Source organism: Marmota flaviventris, chromosome 7 (assembly GCF_047511675.1).
Source record: "Marmota flaviventris isolate mMarFla1 chromosome 7, mMarFla1.hap1, whole genome shotgun sequence".
NCBI classification, from domain to species: domain Eukaryota; kingdom Metazoa; phylum Chordata; class Mammalia; order Rodentia; family Sciuridae; genus Marmota; species Marmota flaviventris.
This window is the reverse complement of record NC_092504.1, coordinates 13,022,011-13,036,099: the sequence shown is the minus strand read 5'-3', so window position 1 is coordinate 13,036,099 and position 14,089 is coordinate 13,022,011. Positions and strand designations below refer to the sequence as shown.

Sequence of the window (14,089 nt, the reverse complement as noted above, 5' to 3'; positions counted from 1 at the left end):
AAAATTCAGAACTGAGGAAGCTGGGAATGGGGGAGGGTCCCCTCAAAGGCATTCATCAGCGTCTTATCTTGAATGAAGAAACTATTGTGGCTTTCAATAGCCATTTTGGTTCATGCTTTCATATGTAGAGGCTTCTTTATAATCCGTCAATTTATACCTGGGGACAGCCAGTATAAGTTATGAGCATGCTTTGAAAAGCGTGAAGTACTGTGTGGTTGTTTCATTTTCTTTCATATGAAGGAAAAGTTGTGAAAACCTTTAGGCCATACAAACCTCTCTTTTGGAGCTCCCAGGGACCCCCAAAAGAACTCTAAGCTCTCAAACATTCTGACAGTCAGTCATCATTTATTAAGTATCCATTAAAATGGGTATCAGGTAGTTCCTGCAGAATCCTGTGCAGTAACATTTAGGATGTCTACGTCAGATTGCTTTTTGAAAGACAAGATGTTTTTCACCCATACCAACTACTACCAGAGCCACGTCCTCTGAGGCAGAGTGGCTAAGATGGTGTGCTGTGTCATTCTGAGCCCTAGGATCTTTAGTGATGTGGTCTTCATGTCTTCCAAGGATTGAAGTGCCCCTCAAGGAGAGAAGTGACCCACGACTTCCACTGGGCTCTTTGCTGAAGGAAAAGGCACCTGAAATCCAGCGTCTTCAGGAGGACTGGCAAAGCCAGAAGGCCAGGCTGCAAGCCCAGGTAGAAGGGCAGCCCGGTGGGGACTTCCCATGGAGTTAGCCTGCCTCCTTCTACAGACAACTCTGGGAAAGCACTAGGGCAGGCTACCATTCAAGCTGGAGAGGGCATTAGAGTCCAGGACGAGGCAGGATTCTTGGTTTTGTTAATTTATTTTTTCAAACTCTGCCCTATTCAAAAGTCAGTGGTAGAGCAGTCACGGTGCATGTGCCAGGCCCTGGGTTCACTCCCTCATACTGCCCCCCAAAATCCCCTTCTGTGCTCATGGACACACTGTTGATACATCAGTGAACAGTGAACATTCCACATAAGACTCCTGGTATTTCATATATAAGGAACACGCGCATTAGCAACAATGGTGGGAATACAATAAACCACCCTCCATATCCTTGGTTTCTGCAACCTGGAATTTAATCAAATACAGATAGAAAACAATTAAGAGTAAAAACTACTTCTGTACTGCACATGTACAGACTTTTATTTCTTGATATTTTCTAAACAATAGAGTTTGACAACTGTTTACATAGTTGCCCTGATTCATTGCATTTACATGCTATTGTGTATTGTAAGGAATGTAGGGATGGCTTCAAGTATGCAGGAGGATGTGCCCAGGTTAGATGCAAATTCGGCACTGTTTTATGTGGTATCCACAGATGTGCTGGATCTAGTCCCCTGCAGATATGGAGGGACAATTGTGTTTTGTGCTTTAGCAGAGGAGTTTGGAACAGACAGAAAGTACTAGAGTAAGAGATAAGCAAATCATGCAGTACCTTAGAAGGAGATGGGTCTTTAGGAAAGGAGCAGGGCAGGGTGGAGGGGCTGGAGGCCCCTCTAAATGACTCATGGGGAAAAGCCTCAGGAAGAAGCAAGATCGAGAATCAAGCCCCTGAGGGAGGTGAGGGAGGCCACTGTGCTGGGAGAATGTTCTGGCCCCTCCTGATTTCTCTTAGAGGGTTTGTGTCCCAGAACATCCTCACTTTCCCTCCTGGGTGGCTCTAGCAGAGCCCTCTGCCCCTGCCCTGGAGGACTTGCCACCGGGTTCTTCTTCGGCTGGCATTTCCACTCCTCAGAGTTGCCCCACACGGGAGGCTCAGCTAGTGAGACTACTCAGAAAGCTCTGGTTAGGGGGACAGCCCGGGAGGGCAGGGGCGGCCGTCCTGAGGCGCGCGGTGGCGGGCAGGTCTCGCAGATGCAGCGGGCCCTGGAGCAGTGCACCAGCAGCTACGGGGAGGACCTGCGCGAGCTCCAGGACAGCCTCCAGCAGAGCCAGGCCGCCAAGGCCCAGCTTGAGGCCTCCCACCAGCGCGCCCTGCGAGCCCTGGACCAGGCCAAGACGCAGGAGCTCAAGGTAGGGGCAACTGCGGGAGCCAAGCCGTGCAGTTCTCAGGGCCCTGCCGTGTCGGCCCCTGTTGCGCACCACCTGACGCCCCAGTGCCTTTTGTCCATTATCTCCAGCACCCACGTGATCACACAAGGTCACTATTTTCCTATTACCTTTTCCATACAAGGAAAAAGGCTCAGAGAGATTCAGCAACTTGCAGAAGGTCACCTAGTAGTAAGGGGCAAGGCAGGGACTCAAACTTGGTCCCTTAGGCTTCTGGTGCCGCTTTCTCCTAACGGCATGTGTCCTGGTATTAAGAACAACTTGCTTTCCGGACTTGAGCAATGTCCCGCCTGACGCATGCTGGGAACGTGAGCCCAGGCCAGCAGTTAAAGGGGGAGGGGAGCTCCACGCTGAGAAAGAGCAGCTTAGCATCAAGAGCTCCCCCAAGGCTGTGGGAAGCTGCCAGGTGGTGGCCAGCCCAAATGATGTTGAATCCATCAGGCCATCTAGGCAAATTTCATCTAGCACCTTCTACCTCTAACTTTTTGGTTCTGTAATATATATCCATATTGCCCTGATAAAAAAGCAAAACAACCTTTAAGAAAGAAAGGAAGGAAGGAAGGGAGGGAGGGAGGGAGGGAGGGAGGGAGGAAGGAAGGAAGGAAGGAAGGAAGGAAGGAAGGAGGAAAGGAAAGAAGGAAAGAAAGAAAGAAAGAAAGAGGGAGGGAAGAAAGAAAGAAAGAGGAAGGAAGGAAGGAAGGAAAGAAAAGAAAAGAAAAGAAGTGAGATAATGCGCTGGACTGCCTGACATTTACCAGGTACTCAAGGAAAAAAGTTCCCTCACTTCTTTTATTTTTCTATCTTTTTCCAATTTGGTTTGCAATTGACAGAACAGTCTGGTCAATGAGACCCTCTAAGTCTATCCGCTGTTGGGTAGCTCTGGCTTTCATGTTTGTCAGGACTTCTCCCCTCCCCTGGGGGCTGCAGACCCTAAACCACTACAGAGGCAAGGAAGCCTGAGGCTTTGCTCACCTGTAAGGGAAGAGCTCCAGGGGTTCTGGGAGGCACATGAAGAAGGATCTGAGGCCCAGCCAGGGCAGAGGAAAGGGCACTCCGCTCATCACGGGCTCCAAGTCCTAGTGCTTGGAAACTCTAGAACCAGATTCAGGGATCTTCACTGCAGCTTCAGTCTGCATGGGGATGGTTCCAAAATGAGACCAAAGAGGTTAAGTGCTGATTCTGATTGGAAGGAGCCAACATCCAGCATTGCTGGTGCAGACTAGTAATTAAGAGTAAGCCATCTGGGTTCAAGCTCTGGACCTAACCACTTACAAGGTGTGAGCCAGGGCAGGTCACCTAGGTCCTTTGTGTGGGTCTCAGTCTCCTCATTTATAAAATAATAGATAGTATGTATCAAATGGCATGTTTGAGAAGATTAAAAGACGTAATACATGTAAAGTACTTATTAAGACATGGCTAAGAGCTCAGTTTTTAAAAGGTCCACTCTTGCTACTCATTTATTTATTCTACAGATACTTATCAGGCTGCGGTCCTGAGCTACTATGGTGCTGAGCGTGGGAGATAACAGATGATTAACACCCTGTCCTCTTAGGACTCAGCGCCAAGGGCACAGGTAGCCACTAAAACAGACTGCTGTAATTTAGTGGGCCAGAGACATGGGAGTTGTCCAGAGTATTTGGGGAACACAGAGAAAGGAGACTATATACAGTACAGGATGTGAGAGACTGGGGCTTCCCAAGGGTCCTGATTCCACCTGAGTGACCACAAAAAGGACAAATAAAATTCCCATGGAGACTGGAGCACTCACCAGAGATGAGTGTCTGATGTGATACAAAGTCTGGGTGCAGCACCCTGAGTGGTCATCACTGTCAGGGGCTTCTCTGCAAGACAGTGGGCAGCTGACCTGAATCCCTGCTGTCCCTAGAGACAGGGACATGGTCACAGAGTTAGAGATTGCCTCCCTCTTTTATAACCCTGTGTGTTCCCACTTCCCTGGACATAAAAATTACCGATCAGCATTTTCTGAGCCTTGCAGCAAGTGTAAGTGCCAAAGGAGGGAAGTCAGATGGTTTGAAAGCAGGAGGCCAGGAGGCTTTCCTGTCTTCTCATTGGATAGGCTTGCCACTACAAGACGGAGTTTCCCATGGAATAAGACATCCTCCTGCTGCTGCTGGGGAGGAGCAGAGACAGAGCCTGGGAGAGCGGGCTCTGAGTTCCTGCTGGGTTCAGTAACTTGGCTGGAAGATGGCTGAGTTCTCCCCAACAAGAGACTCATGGATTCTGCCCCCAGGGGTCACACCCCCTACCTGTCTTCAGGCAGATCCTTTACTTTCTAAGACCGTTTCTTCCTTTATTAAAAGGAGTTGGGGTTAAAACTCCTGTATCTCTTCTGTGTAACTTAAAGAAAGCCAAGTCATCTCTAGTAGCCCTAGCTTCCTGTTTTAACTGGACCTCTCTGGGTTGCAAAAAGAAAAAACACAGCAGAAACTGTATTTGTTTCTTATTGCTACTATTAACAGATTACCACAAACTTGGGACTTAACACAAAACAAACCTGTCACCTGACAGTTGTGGAGGTCAGAAATCTGAAAATCAAGGTGTTGGCAGAGCTGAGACCCTTCAGTAGGCTCTAGGGAGAGTCTGTTTCTTGGCCTTTTCCACTCCCAGGGGCTGCCTGCTTTCCTTGGTTCCTGGCCCCATCCTGCATCATCAAAGGCAGTCATCCAGCATCTTCACATCTCTCTCCCTCCCTCTCCTCAATTCCACCACAAAACCCCTGTATCCCTTTTATAATGACTCTTGTGATTGAGGCCCACAAGATAATTCAGAATAATCTCTTTTCAAGATCCTTAACCTAATCACATCTGCCAAGTTTATTTTACCGTGAAAGGTAACATATTTAGTTTCCAGAGATTCAGACATGAACATTTTAGTGGTCATTTCTGTACCTACCACGGGTGCCTCTGCCCACTCATCCTGGGAAAGATAGAAGATAGTGTTTTAGTCAGCTTTCACATTGCTGTGACCAAAATACCTGAACAGAACAATTGAAAGGAGGGAAAGTTCATTTGGGGCTCATGGTTTCAGAGGTCTCAGTACATAAATGGCTGATTCCATTGCTCTGGGCCCACAGTGTACAGAGACAGTATATCATGGCAGAAGGGGCTAGCACAGGAAATCTGCTTGGCTCGTGATGGGGTGAGGAAGCAGAGAGAGGAGGGGAAAGGGTCACAGAAAGATGCTCTCCCAGGGCACACCTCCAGCCAGACCCTACCTGCCTATGGTTAGCACCCAAGCCATCCACTGGTTGGACTGATTAGGTTATAGCTCTCATAGTCTAATCATTTCACCTCTGATTATTCCTGCATCAACAGGAGCTTTTTGGAGACACCTCATATCCACACCATAACAATTCAGTGCTTCTGAGTGTGTTAAATCTGTAGCCACACAGCCAGTGTCTGTACCTGTCCCTTTGTCTCATTCCCTTCCTCCTCTGTGTCCTAACACTAAATTCCCAATGAAAGAATTCTGATTGGGCCCCCTTGGAACAGATGTCTTCTCTGGTCCAATCAGCTGTGGATGGGGGTGAGTTCATGTGGTACAAAATGGCCAGTCCATTGCTAGAGCATCCCCGTAGCCTAACAAGCCCTCCACAATTGAGTAATGAATGCCCAATTTTATGCTTCCTTCCTCCTGCTTCTGCCCACAGGCCATAGAGGAGCGCTTGAAGAAGGAATCCAGCCACAGCCTCCAGATCCAACACCAGGCACACCGGCTGGAGCTCCAGGCCTTGGAGGAAAAGGCCAGGCAAGAGCTGCAAGAGGAGCGTGAGAGGATGCAGGCACAGCAAGCGCTGCTGCTAGGTACACCCCGCCTGCAGCCTTCAAGTGCCTGGCCACCTGCAGGGGCCACATGAAACCAGTGGCCAGCAGGGACCCGGGCCTAAAGGCATGCAGGCCAGAGCAACAACCTTGCTCTGCCTCCAACAGCTGTGCCACTTAGGGTGGACCACCCTGAGCCTCGTTTTCCTGTTCTATAAAATGGAGTCACAATTGTCCCTACCTCATAGAGTAGTTATATAGAATTAAAGGAAATATTAATTCTATATAATAGGAGTGTCTTGCATATAATAGGAGCCCAGGGAATATAGATATTAACATCATTATTAATATTGAATGTAAGTCAGATCTCTGAGCTTTCCCAGGGTTTTATGGGATTGCCTCAGCCTCTCACTGAAGGTTTACCCAGTCCTTCCTGGTCTTCCTTTGTGTGCTCTCAACATGATATTCAGCCCCTCATCTGTTTCCACATCAAAAACCACTCACAAAAGGATTCTGAAAGTTAATGGAGGCAGCGAAGAACTCTGGAGCCAAACTTCCCAATCCAGCTCCAATACTGATTTATATGAGTAAATTTCTCCTGGCTTTGGTCCATCTCCTATTGGGATGACACACCATCTCCTGCCTCCATGATCCAGTCAAGACCCCAGGCCCGTGGGATGGAGAACCTGCAAATGCTTTGTCTCAAGAGTTGATATAAACTTCAAGATTTTCAACTTGAGACCACTGACCCCAGAGGAAGTCCCTGGGTCCTTTGATAATTCCTTGTTCTTCCCGTGGCTTCCTGATGTGTGCTGAGACCAACTGCTGCCTCAGGATTGGGCCCTGGGCTCAGCCATCCCACTCTCACCTGCTACCCATCCTACCAATGAGCAGTAGCCAAGCAGGTGGTTCAGAGGAAAGACGAATCCCCACTCCACCACTTAGCTGTGTGGCTCTGGGCAACTTACCCTGGGATGTTCATCATAAATGGAGCTCGGATGAATGGGAGCGGAGGATGTGTGTGGGGTGGGGGGGGGGGCGTAATATGCACCAGAGAAGATCAGAGAAGATGGTTGTGGGGCTTAAATGAGAACAGTTCTCAAAGGGTTTACAGCATATTTAGTGCTCCATACATGTTACTCTGTTTCTGTTATCTTGGAATAAGTTCAGGGGACTCAGCCTGAAGCTTTCAGCAGCTACCCACTCAACCCCACCCCAAAGACTGTCCCTGCAGGACAGACTTCAGCCATGACCGTGACCTTTTGCTGCTCTTCTTTCTGCAGAATCCCTGGGGCAGGAGCTATCAGAGCAGCGAGCTGTGTGCTCTGAGCACCAGAAGGAGCTGGAGGCACTGCAGGCTCAGCTGAAGGCTCTGGGAAGCTTGGGCAGAAGGCAGGCCACTGGCCCATGCACAGGAGACAGCAAGGACCCTGCCATCATCACAGAGGTCAGTGCCTCTGCCCCCACCATAGCCCACCCCACCCTACCCCATTCTGCCCTCCTGGAGCAGCATTTGGGCCACAGCATGAGCCCATGGACAACAGGCACTGGTACTGGCTCATTCCCCTGCCTGAAATGGCAAGACCCTTCTCCTCCCTGGATCTGGGGGGGGGGATATTTGGTGAACTGACAGACTTTCATCTTTGAAAAGCAAAAAATAGTGCTCAAGTGCTGCACATTATCTGTAATTCAGGCACAGTGGCATCTCAGGGTGTGGTGCCAGACACCTCCCATCCCAGACTACTAGTCTGGGTTACTCCTTGGGATATGCATAAGAATTTCTCAGAACTCGTCCCCAGATAGACTCCCCATCTACACCTCGCTGTTTTCATTGAGGTCCAACTTTCTGCCTGGACCTTGCCCATCAGCCCCTTCCCTGCATGTCCTTAACTCCTATTCCAGCCAGGTAGCACAGGGACCTCCTAACAGTCCAGGCCCTCTCCTTCAGCCCTTTGCTAGGCTTTGGGTATTTGGTTAAAAGCCCAGAACTACTTTGTGAAAAGCCTTCAGTGGCTCCCGTTGGAATAAGCTCCAAATGCCCCCAGACATTGAAAAGCCTCCACTGGCTACAGCCTGTGTCTCCAGCCACGTTCCCAGCGGGTCCCTTGGCATCTGCACCATCCCTTTGTCCTTGGAGCCTGTGAACTCCAGCCTGTCATGCTTGCCCCCTCTTCTACCCAGCTTACCCTGGGTGGCAGAGGAAGGGCCAAGCGGCCGGGAGTGTGGGGGAGCTTCTCCTGCACACCCAGACCGCTCCACCCTCGAGCTCCTGGAGAGCTTCCTATTGGCACTCCAGACTGCTGCGGGCCCTGTTAGGCCCTTAGGCGGTAACGCTTAGGTGGGGAGCCCTCCAGGTGGAGGGAATGGCAAAGGCAAGCAGCAGGCAACAGGTGAAGTAAGTGCCTTGCTTGTTTGGATGTGAGCTACATTCGTGGTTCACCAGTTTTAAACTCTTTGCGGGCCACACCTGGCCAACTCCCAAAGCACCTGGGCGGGGGCTGCAGGCTGGGCGGGCACGCACGGGCCTCCATCCTCGCTGCAGCGCATTGGCCTGTGGTGCCTTGTCCACCTTTGCAACCCCTAAAAGCACCGGTTTTGGTTTGCTTCTCTAGGATGGGGGCGGCCCGGGCCAGGCCGGCTCCCCGCCGGGCGTCGCCGAGCAGGGGCAGAGCGAGGGCTGCGGGCCGCGGGAGGAGAGCGCTCAGCTCAGGGACGCCTTGCTGCGACTGCGCGCCGAGGCCGAGCAGCACCAGCAGGAGGTGCTGCAGCTCCGTGAGCAGCACAGGTGGGTCAGGGCCCGGCTTCACTGCCCCTCGGATGCGGCTCAGGGCGGGAGATGGGAAACGCCCCCGCCCTCCAAAAGACTCCTTAATACTTTAACAATCCGGGATGTTACTCCTTTGACCCCTGCAAGGTACTGGTGTTCTGGGAATCCTAGATCTCCAAATAGGATTTGCCCCATAGGAGAGGGAACCCCATGTCCCTGCAAAACACGGAATTCATCAGACCTAGACTCATACCTAGAAGACCCCCAAAGTGTTCTCAGATCAGGCCTTTGGAGAAAGTATGGTGGAATAATTCAAACAGTGCTGTGCACTTTAACTGTGACATTGATGAGTCAGCTGATTTCTCCCGACTGGGTCCTCATCCGAAAAATGGAGTACCACCGACCGCCGTGGCTGGGGCCGCGGTAGGGTGCAGCGAGGTGTGTGCAGAGGTGGTTTGGGCCGGCATGGAGGAAGCACTGTGTTGGTTCTTTATGGAGGTTAGTAAATAACTTATCAATCCTGAATTCACTGCCCTTTTATCCCTGTTGGAAAGTTTTTAATACAAATCCAATTTCTTTAATAGGACTTTTAGCAAGACTTTTTAGTTTCTTTCTTTAAGAATGAACTTTATCAATTAATCTTTCAAAAAAAGTGGTAGAGCACGTTCCTATCAGGCACAAGATCCTGAGCTGAACCTCTGGCACTGGAAAAAATAAAATAAAATCTCCTGGAACCTTTGTTGAGCATACATTACTGGGTTCTATCCCTACTCTTTCTGATTCATTGGGGCCAGAGTATAATTAAATAGATTTTCAGTACTAAAGGAGCTGCTGCTGCAGAGTCACCATATCCATCTTGAGTACCACTGTGTGAGTCCTTCATTTCCCTCTTCCTGCAATAAACAGATAGGGTGAGGGAATTTTCCAGAGGTTCTGGAGTTCCTCGGGACAAGGGATGAATCCCCCTTTTCCAGGCAGAAGCATTGACTGAGATTAACCAAGGGAGAGGTGTCCTGTAGCCTCAGGTAGCTCTGGGTAACATGGGTTCTCAGACAGAGATGCCTCCAAGAGAGCTCTGTTAAAAACACCCGCTCTGGACTCCCCTAGTTGCAGTAGAGCTGAGGAGGGGCTCTGGAATCTGGATGTGGAAAGAGGCCCCAGTTGTTCTAATGCCCAGAGGAGGGAAGCTGCCACCAGGAGAGGGGCATCACTCTGAGTCCTCAGCTCACGGTGAGGGGAGGAGGGTTCCACCCAGGCTCCTGTGGCTGTGAAGTAACTCAGGCCCCAACAGGGCTATGGTCCTGAGACCTGCCCCCAAGTGAGCAGCAGACCTGAGGCTCATCTGAGGGATGGCCACAAGCCCACCTGGTGGGACACCTTAGATTCAGATAGTGCCTCACCAAGTGACCCTGGGCAAGAGCCCAGAATAAGGAGGTTGGGCCGGGTTTGGGACTCCGAATCACTCTGGGCCTACCTCCCTTCAAGTAAGGAAAGGAAGAGCTCCTCTCCTGGGAGTAAGTACAATTACATGGAAATTTGCAAGTCCTTTATGAGAGTGAATTACCTCTGTGGCTCACCCGGGGATCCCTTAATACTCCACCTTAGTTTTAGGCAAATGGTAGCTAATGGTTGAACATGGGTTTTGTGCCATGGACTGTTCTAGACATGTATTAATGCAAGTCCTCCTGGTAATGACCCCCATAAGGTAGGTGCCACTGTCACCTCCAGTTAGCAGAACACAGATTAGAAGCAGCTTGCTTGAGGTCACACAGCTAGTGGGGAGGAGGCCATGGATGCAGGCAGCCTGGTCCCAGGTGCTGCTCTTACTCCATCCCATGCTGCCTTTCCACCTGGACGGGGGATCTCCAGGTCTCAGAGTCCCAGGGCACTGGGTCTCCCCAGCTGCTCCAAGTGAGGGGAATGTTTCCTGGGCTCTCCTCCAGGTCTGTTCCTCACCCCTTTCCTCTGAAGCCTGCCTCCTGCTCAGGGTCTCCTTCATGGATGCCGGAGTGGGAGAGAGCTGCAAAGGAACCCGTGGATTCTACAATTCAGACCCAACTCCTCTCATGAGTGTTTTGATCTTAGATTCATAACCTCCCTCTACCCAGGGTCACCTAAACCATCCCACTCAGTGGAGTGTGGAGGGGCTGGCTATCCCTGGAGCTGGAGTGAGCCTGGCTGTGCTTCTGTCTACCCAGGATGCTGGAGGAGGACCAACAAGCCCAGAAGACCAGGGAGGTGGAGACGCTTCGCCAGGAACACAGGAAGGAGATGCAGGCCATGGTGGCTGATTTCAGTGGAGCCCAGGCCCGGCTCCAGGCCAGGCTGGCGGCCCTGGAAGCTGAGTAAGGAAGACCCTGGGCCCCAGAGAGGGAGACACTAGCAGATGTACCATTTATGAAGGGGACCAACTCATCCTGGTGTCTCTAGGTTTTCCTAGTTTTTCCTGCTAGAAAACCTCTCCGTTCCTGGCAGATGAGGATGGTGGCTCTTCATCTTATAAGGCTGCAGGGCACTGGTTATCTGTGAAAATGAGCACTGTTTCATGGGCCTGGTTTACCCCTTACACTTAGAAAAAAATATCAGAAGGACCTGGGCTACATTTTTGTGAGTGTCTGCCCTATTCAAACACGTATCATCTCATTCAATGTTCACAAGGGGGAAACTGTCCTCCCTCACCCCCCAGATGAAAAAAAAACAGTCCCTTGTGCATGTCTACGTGCATTCATTTATTTATTCAACAAGTATTTGTTAAGGGCCTACTATGTTCTGTGCACAATTTTAATCTCAAAAGTTGTAAGCGGGAACAAAAGACTATGTTTTCATGGTGCTCACAAGTTCCAGGTGGGGATTCAGATAAGAAATAGTCAATACTTAACTTCATAGCAGGTAGTGAAAGTGCTAGAAGGCAGGATAAGGGCACAGAGTGACAAGGATCATCTGAGAGCCAGTCTGAAGGAACAAGTACAAAGGCCCCAGGGCCTGTGTCACATGACTGGGAAGAGTCAGTTGGCTGGTTTGGGTGAATGGAGTGAGAGTGAGTGCTAGGGAGTGGCTGGCTGAGATCTGCCCTTTACTGGAAGGAACTTGATGTGTTTATAGTCCTCGGGGAAGCCCTGGGGATGGAACATCTGATTTACCTTTTAAAAGAGTCACTTCTAGGGCTGGGGTTGTGACTCAGTGGTGGAGCGCTCATCTAGCACATGCGAGGCACTAGGTTCAATCCTCAGCACCACATAAAAATAAATAAATAAACGTATTGTGTCCAACTACACCCTGAAAAATAAATACTAACAAAAAAAAAAAAAAAGAGAGTCACTTCTGGTTGCTGAAAGATGAGGCTAGGGGTCTGGGGTGATTGATAGGGACACCATTTAGGAGGATATTACTATAATGCAGGTGCAGGTAGGTGAATCCATTTGCCCAAGATTATACAGCACTAAGTAAATAAAGAGATCATCTATCTGGCCCTTAGCCTGCACTCTTAGAAACTGGTCTCCACTGTCTCCAATGCAAAAGGAATCATCCAAAAGCTTCACTGAAAGGTTTTTCCAGCCACCATCTGTCTAATGGGCACTTGTCATGTGCTGGGTATCCGTTATTTCATTGAATTCTCACAACCACCCCATGGTTGAAATACTATGCTCAGGGTAACATAAGAAGGAAAAAGTAGCATCAGGATTAGAGCCCAGGTCAGCTCATCCCAAAGCCCCAGGCCTTAGGGGTCCTCTGCAGCCCCAAACCTCCCTCTCCCCTCACCACGGGAGAATCTGGCTTCAGAAGACTGGCTCGTGCTGCACCTGTCTGCCAGCAGATGGCACCAGAGCCATGTCAGCATCCAGGGGACCTGCTGGCCTCCCAGTGGGTAGTGGCATTTTCCTGCTCTTGCCCCAGCTACATCCCAGTCTCTTGAAGCCTGGCTGAGTGCAGCGTTTATGTGCACCCATGGATCTTTAGTTCCTTGCCCTGCAGCCTTGGGAGAACTGACAGGGGACATACTGGGAGATGGGGTCCTGGGTTCTGCACCTAACTCACGAGTGGCCCTGTGCCGGCCTCTGCTGCTGTCCTACCTCAGCTGGCCAGGCTCAGTACATGCCAACATCCACCTGGTGTCCACTGGGCATCCCTCCCGTTGAGTAATCACTGTAAAGGGGACTAACTGCCTGCTTTGGACAGACTGAAAGATGCGGGAGAGAAGCCAGGAAAGGGAGCGTCCAGGCCTGAGGACCTGCAGCTCATAGGCCGTTTGCAGACCCGCCTCAAGGAGAGAGAGGAGATCATCAAGCAGCTTACGGTGAGACTGCCAGGGCCCAGCAGACAGCAGCAGGCCCGGTGCCCATGTACCTGGTGGGGCATGGCTGAGCTATCCAGGAGCAACCCCCACTGGGTGCCCAGCCTTTCTCTAAAAGTGCCTAAAATCTTGACTTGCAAAGAATCCTTTCTTAAACAGAATTACTCACTAATTAAAAATATTAGTACAGGAAAACAGGAGGCAAAGAAAACCCACTCTACTCCCAAGATGGGGTCCTGGGTTCTGCACCTAACTCAATGAGTGGCCCTGTGCCAGCCTCTGCACAAGTCTACTCCCAAGTCCAATGGCATTTGCTTCATGTTGAATATTAGTTCAGTTTTTTTGTAGTACCAAAGAGAATTTCTATTGTTGATCTTCCTGTTGTAAAAATAACCATCTGTTTCTTAGTTAAAAAAATAAAAATCATTCCCTTGATCCTTTGAAGGTAAGTTATTTCCAACTCTGATTCTATATCCTAAAGCCACCAAGACCTGATGGTCATTTCTTAAGATGCCCCTTCCCTTCCTTTATTCCTGATCACCTGCCTCACTTCTATGTGTCTTCCAACTTTGACCAATGACTGAAGATTATATTAATAAGGAATTATGACTCACTTGATAAGTGTGGGATATTGTGGTTATCATTTTTGTTAGGAAAAAAAAATCCTTAATCTTTGAAATACATATTGAAGTTTTTACAGATGAAATTAAATGACAACTGGAATTTGCTATAAGAATAATATAGCTGGAGAGAAAAGAGTAGATGACATACACAATAATCCACCTTGGCCCATTACAGTTATAATTGCTGAAGTGGGCGATGGATCTTATGTGCCCTCTTTACTTTTGTGTTTACATCTATGATACAAATGTGAAATAAACGTTAGTGAGGAAAGGAGCCGAGATCTCTTGGGCATTCAAGGGTATTCTTTCTCTACATTAGATTTCAAACGCTGAGAATACTTGCTTGGCATAAATTTGTTCTTTCCTTCCCCGAAGGACCCTGGAAGTAAAGGGCATTCCCTACAGCTCCAGCGGCTGGTAGCTTAATTGCCGACTGCCCTCCCTCCCGTGGCCTTGCCTTCTGTGTTCTGCCCTCCCAGATGTCTTCTTTCAAGTCAGGCCCAGTGCCATGTGCTCAGGCCCATTTAGACTTGTTGTATTGGTTTTCC

The 14,089-nt window shown here is 49.7% G+C and overlaps 1 protein-coding gene across 1 annotated transcript in view; it reads left to right on the top strand.

The window, feature by feature from the left end:
- Fam184b (family with sequence similarity 184 member B) overlaps positions 1–14,089 on the top strand; it is a 111,029-nt gene that overhangs the window by 92,374 nt on the left and 4,566 nt on the right. Inside the window, exons 9-15 of the mRNA XM_071614785.1 lie at positions 568–697; positions 1,875–2,042; positions 5,749–5,902; positions 7,144–7,307; positions 8,473–8,645; positions 10,826–10,972; positions 12,804–12,921. Coding sequence (XP_071470886.1) covers positions 568–697; positions 1,875–2,042; positions 5,749–5,902; positions 7,144–7,307; positions 8,473–8,645; positions 10,826–10,972; positions 12,804–12,921 — 1,054 coding nt within the window. The remainder of the gene's footprint in view (positions 1–567; positions 698–1,874; positions 2,043–5,748; positions 5,903–7,143; positions 7,308–8,472; positions 8,646–10,825; positions 10,973–12,803; positions 12,922–14,089) is intronic.